The 6,000-nt window shown below is 46.4% G+C and overlaps 1 protein-coding gene across 3 annotated transcripts in view; it reads left to right on the top strand.

The window, feature by feature from the left end:
• The first annotated feature begins 377 nt into the window (after window positions 1-377).
• LOC135934457 (roundabout homolog 2-like) overlaps window positions 378-6,000 on the top strand; it is a 73,306-nt gene continuing 67,683 nt past the window's right edge. For 2 of the 3 annotated variants that reach the window (XM_065476227.1, XM_065476218.1), the window contains exon 1: window positions 379-727. In XM_065476227.1, coding sequence (XP_065332299.1) covers window positions 676-727 — 52 coding nt within the window. In that variant the 5' untranslated portion in view covers window positions 379-675. Of the gene's footprint in view, window positions 728-6,000 lie in introns of all 3 variants that reach the window. The other variant, XM_065476236.1, reaches the window with a different exon arrangement.

The following is a 6,000-nucleotide window of genomic DNA, read 5'->3' as shown; positions in this document are numbered from 1 at the left end:
TGCGTCGTAAACTGAGACGACTCCAATTTTGAGCCCGAAGAAAGGAACCAGTTTGGATTGAATCATCCTCGACGGGCGCGGCACTTTCGCTTTCAAAGGAATCGCGACTATCTCGTTCATTGATCAACTCCAAACAAGCTGATTTGCACCTTTCGAACGGCGGGACGCACACACCGGTAAAATACTATACTACGTAAAACACAATGAAATGAATGCACCACCTAAAGTTTAGGGGAGGCTTTGGCTGCGTGCTGAGCACAAATGAAAGACCCTCCTTTTCCTCTCTCTCTCACTCTCCGGCTATGGCTCTCCCGACCAGCGACCAAACACCTCTCCTGCGCAGCTTGCTTCGTTCGCTCAGCCGCGCGCTCGCTGCCTCGCTCAGTCAGTCAGTAGAGTTTTTCCTCTGGTGCAGCGAGGAGTGCTTTTCACGCCGGGTCTACGAGCATGCTTTCGTCGTTGCGCGCTCGAGTCGTTGCGTCTCGCCCCCGGAGCATGGGGTAGCAACCACCCCCGAGTGGTGCCCCATACATATCAACTCGTCTTGAGGAGTCTTCCTGAGCAAAAATGTTGCCGGCGCGTCGGTGAAGCGCAAGTGCTCGCAAAGTTCACGTTTCGCCCCCGAGTTTCGGAAATTTGGATTCAGTGCTTATTTTGGTGGAACTTGCTGCCAAAATGGCTCGGATTGTTTTGTTGCTGCTGTGTATTAGTGCGTCGGCTGTTTTCGGTGAGTAGAGTACTGCTTTGTATTTTAGAATTAGTCAAATTGCCATTGCCACTCGCACCGACGGGCTGCTCGCTGGCGTTTAATTGGCCGGTGCATCTCATTAGCCGCGATGGTGCTCCACTTAATGAATAATTCCAATTGCGGACAGCATCCTAATTACCCTGCAGATAGAGATGATCATTAGAATTTAGTGATGCGCACTATGCAACCCCTGCAGAGTACGAGTATGTATTTATTTATCTGGGCAAATTTGCTTGTTGGGGCAAGAATAGCAGTGCGGCAGGGCCTAGACTCCCTATGCTCTCTAATCAAAACAAATTTGTTTAATTAAGGCCTTTCAGCCGCATTTTTGTTTTGTCTGGTTTTGTTTAAACTGTTTTCCGTGGCATGGTTAACTAATAAGGAGGGATTTTAATTACTACCAAAAGGCGCTTACTCTAAAAGTTGTTTGTGCTTTGGGTAATATCGAGCAAATAAGACTCCACTTGCTGTGTTCACAAAAGAAAAAGGCTTCTTGAGGAAAGCTCTGTAAAAGTGACTGACATTCTGAATAAATTGGTGTCTGCTTCTGCTGAGGGGTGGTTGGCCCAATATTTGTTAAAGGCCTTGCGAAAGACGTCGTTGGTTTTTAAGTGCCTTGTAAACCAAGTCCAAATAATGCTCGGTTAAGAGTGAAGAGTCCACGGAGGAAACGAACAACATCAGAAACCATAGTGCTGCTTATCGTTTTCGGCCGGGAATTCATTACGCTACTGGTAAAGTGGCGCCCATGACCCTTCAAAACGACCCTTCTCCCTTCGACATCTCTTTTCCTTGATGGATCCGCCTGGGACGCTCCTGCGGGTCTCCATTTATACGCAAGAAAACTGCAGCCCAATCCAATAAGCTAGCAAAACAGGAATGAAGACAAACAAAACTTTTCAAGTACGGCGCGCAGGCAGCGAAAGAGGCGAAAAAAGCTTTCCGCACTGCTGACCCTTCTCGGCAAATACACAGCACGCAGGTACACACACACCCTCCTGGCCCGATGAGTATTTGCAAACAATCCAAACTTTGTATTTGCGCGAGTTGGCCGAGATGGCTATATGGATATCAAACACTCGAAAGCGCTGCTCTTGGCCTTTTTTGATTTTGTTCTCGTGCTTTTATTTCTTCTTGTCAGAACACTCATGTTCGAAATGTGTAAAACTGGCGTGCTCCGCCAAACATCTCTGGCTCCACAATTGGAAAGTTCCGCCAGTTGGAGCTTTAAATATTTTGGCTTGCCGTGATAAATTGGCCGGACGTTTGACTATGAAAGGAGACGATTTTCCTGGTTCGTTTTAATTGGATGAAAAAATCACCTCCATGCCTGATGTGCATCAGGCGAATTAGTTAAAGCAGGTTTTTGATGTGGACATCAAACATTTCATCTCGCTCACCTCAAGAGCGGCTCGCGTTTCATGAAAGCCGATTCACTGAGCCGGAATTTCCCTTTGATTTATATTTAAACGGAAAAAATGATGCTCGCAGGCGTCTTTCGCTACACCCGAGAGAATATTTCCGCCGTGTTTATTCCGATCGCAATTGTTGATCAATGAAATAAATAACTTCGCAGGATAAAACTGGTTGCTGCGACTACACTTAAACAGCGGCATCCGATTTTTAAGCATTGAAAAGTGTCTCAAAGTATCGCATTACGCAAGTGGCGGAGCGAAATTGATATGCATACGCGAGGCTTGTGTCACGCGCGGAACGATCAATTTCATCTGGGTGAGAACGGCGGGCCTTTTCGACACGAAATTAATTTCCCAGTGCGAGCTTGTATTCAAAATAGAGGTTCCGAGAAGTCGGGAGCGTCGACGGCGAAAAAATTAATTTTCCTGTTCACAACTTGTACTAATAGCATCACGAGAAATCCTCTTAAAAGCAGCGCTCATGGTGGCACCGTCTCGTCGCTCCTCTCGTTCAACCCTCTTTAAGTTTACTTTATGGGAACCCACTCATGAGAATTCGAGGGAGCAAAAAGAGAGAGGAGGCACCAACCAGACTTCTTGCCTGCTTTTCGTCGTCTTCGGCTCTCGAATGCGAGTGAGCGCGTTCAAAAGGCAGAGAGCAGTCTCCGAGGAGCACAAACCCCTTTAACTCTCTAAAAAGTGGCTCACTATACGTATACGAGAGCGCAGACTATGATTTTTAAATTAGATAAAAGTCGTCAAACCGATTCCGCGGCCAATTGTGCGTCGTTTTTGTCAAAACACAATGAGCCCTTTTTCTTCTTACTCGTTAATGCTGCCATTATTACGTCGGCGCCCAGATAATTTGCATACACCACGGTGGCGGTTTTTGCCCAGAGATAATGTCATTCCGCAATGTTCCCGGCACCACGGAAAGGTCGGCGGCGGCACTGGCGGCAATTGTCTGCGCGCGGCCCGGACGGATTTGCAGGCGCTTCACGTTTCCTTGGCACAGCGCTCGCAGAAAAAACTGAAAACATAAAAGCGGCCCCGTCATCTTGTTCTCGTCAGATCTTATCAACATCCTTTTACTTTTTGCACAATGATTTATGCATTATTAAACCACCCAATCACGTAGGAATTTGAGTGAAAACCTGAACGGCCGCGGCGCGCACGTCCTTTTATGTGCTTTTACATTGGAGACCGGGCCATCATGCGCGGCATTGTGTGTGCGTGCATTTTATTATTATTATTCCATCTTCTCGCGGGGGCTGCCCGGCATTTTTAAGCCGATTAAGTCACATTTCGGCCGGCGCAACCAGGGAAAATTGATTCGCAACAAAACCGCACAGCGGCGGAATGAAAATGCACACGCTATCATCAGCGGAGCAGCGAGCTCGACGCAAATCCGCTCGCATTAGGGGAAAAGCGCGGAACTTAATGGTTGCCGAAGAGACCCCCGAATTTATGCGTGCGTATTTATACGATTCCGCACAGCGCTGACGAGCGTATTATAACAACGCGCAAATGTTAAATATTTAAATTAGGAAAGCCGAATTTCAATTTGGCCTGAATTGGAATGATGGCCCCGCGGCGCTGAACGCGTATTATAATAATTCGAGGAGCGGTGGCTCCAGACTGGTAGACCACACTCATTGTTCCAGCAGCGGAAAATTATTATACCGCGCCGCGCGCAGCCGACGCCGGCTCACTTAAGCCGCTTCGACATAAATTGAGATGTGCATGCAAATCTCAGAGCAGGGATGGATAAATTAACAAGCGCTGCTCGAATGGAAACAACAAAAAGCAAGCGGTCCTATTACCCCGTGCGCGGTGAACGCAATTGGGGTCTTGTTGCCGAGCAAGTTTAGCGACAAATAATAAAGGGCGCACGCTTATTAACAAAGTATCAAATAACTAACGGCGCTCGACGATGTCTCCTCGTGCAAAATGTAATGACGTCGAATCGCGCAAGGGGTTCTCGTCATGTGTTTCTCTCTGAAACTAATTATGGCAATTAAAGGCAATGGCAACTCGTCGGGTCAAGAGTTCATTACAATTTAATTGGCAAAATAACGAGCTATTAAAAGGGAAGTTGTTCTGACATTGCAAAAAGTTAACCAATGTGGGCCACTTGGCTTAACACGATTAATGGATTGATGTTTTCTGAGACATGTTTCATTAGCGATTTGGCTTAAAATGTCGTTCAATAACGAGAAAATGCAATTTTTATCAGTCATAACAGATTTCGTACCAATGCAATGCAAGTAAGTGCAATTGCTCTAATTCGTCCTTTTACAAAATGATTAGACTCGGCCTTTTTGAAATCAACTCTCTTAATCTGATCAGAGATTTAAAATCGTGTTACGCATTTATAAATAGCAGCCTTCAAAGAAAAATTATTCGCTGCAGCGATGAAAGTGCAAGCGCGTACAAACACAATGTTATCCATTTTGTTTGCATACAAGCGGCAGAACAAAAGCGTTATTCAATTTAAAATTTCCAATTACAAAGAGGGATCTCTAATAGAAGATTAAGTTTCACTTAGCTAGCTTGTTGGCGTGTAATAGACACGGGCTGCGTGTATGTGTGCCATCGGTACATAAAAAAGAACGAGTGTTCCAAGGCGAAGTCGGTAGTCATCGGAACCGAGAGAGAGAGAGGAAGAGAATTGAATTTGAATGCTGGCGTCGTCGTCGTCAGCGGCAGCAGCCAGCGCGTTTGGGCCGCGTCTGGTAATGCACATAATGATGTTATGAGCTGATATCCCTTGTTAAGTCTCTCTCTCTTTTATCATATTGAATATTACCCCCGCATGTGCGTATATATGAAAACGATCTCGAGGGGGGTTTCAACTCTGCGTACGAGTCGCGCGCGCGATGATTTATTCGTACTGATGCCTTTGACGCAAGACACAGATGCACAGATTGTTATCTCTAATTTATCGGTGTTAGTAATAAGATCTCCGGAGAGAGGATGTGGGCCAAAAGTCCTGATCGAAAAAGCCTCTGGTTACTGGATTAGAAGCAGCTCCTCGCCAATTAATCCCTAATTGGCAAGGATTTGCGTCTTCCGTGAGCGCAAGATTCTGCTGTTGCTGCTGCTGGGGTGGCAGACTGACTCACTCACTCTCGTTTGTGGCAGGAAATCTTCAAAGCGCGGCGGAATTATGAAAATTAAGTGCACACGGAACTATGCATCCCACCCCTTCGCGGCGTTTCTTTTCACCGTTCGTGCGCGCGGACTTTCGTCGCCCCCCGAGATAATTTGGACTGGATGAGCGCCTTTCAATGTGCGACAGAGTTTCAAATTTGTGCACGTGCCGGCCGTCGTCCCAGTGTGTTTGCCGTTCAAATTCGGCGTCCGACCCTCTATCTAGCCCGCCAAATTAATTGCGAAAATGATCAATGCCTTTCCCAATTTATGCTGCTTGCGTGTGTCTGTGTGTCATCCCCCGCGAGTTCGTTAGAATTGTTGCCATGGGAAATGTGTGGCGAGGGTTCGTTAGCTTCTATTTGCTCAGGCACTGATTTTCCTCGTTCAGTACTGCAATGTAACCGAAAAAGATTCAACTTCAATACGACGCATGTCGTGGAGGAAAAATAGCACAGAGAAGAGAGCATAAAATCCCCGTTAACTCAATTGATTTTTTGAGCCGATTACCGCGCAAATTGGTAGCCTGCGTGGGACGCTTTTCAGCCAAATTGTGCGATCTTGGAGTGGCTCTTTCAATTTAAAACGATTGAACGTCCTCACGTTCAACGAAACAAGTGACCCCTCGAAAATGAGCCAATTAATATCCGAAAAAGTTTTCTCGTTAACCTTTGGTGCTCCTCA

Source organism: Cloeon dipterum, chromosome 1 (genome assembly GCF_949628265.1).
Source record: "Cloeon dipterum chromosome 1, ieCloDipt1.1, whole genome shotgun sequence".
In the NCBI taxonomy this organism is placed as follows: domain Eukaryota; kingdom Metazoa; phylum Arthropoda; class Insecta; order Ephemeroptera; family Baetidae; genus Cloeon; species Cloeon dipterum.
Note: the sequence above shows the minus strand (reverse complement) of the source record. Positions and strands in the feature narration are given on the sequence as shown.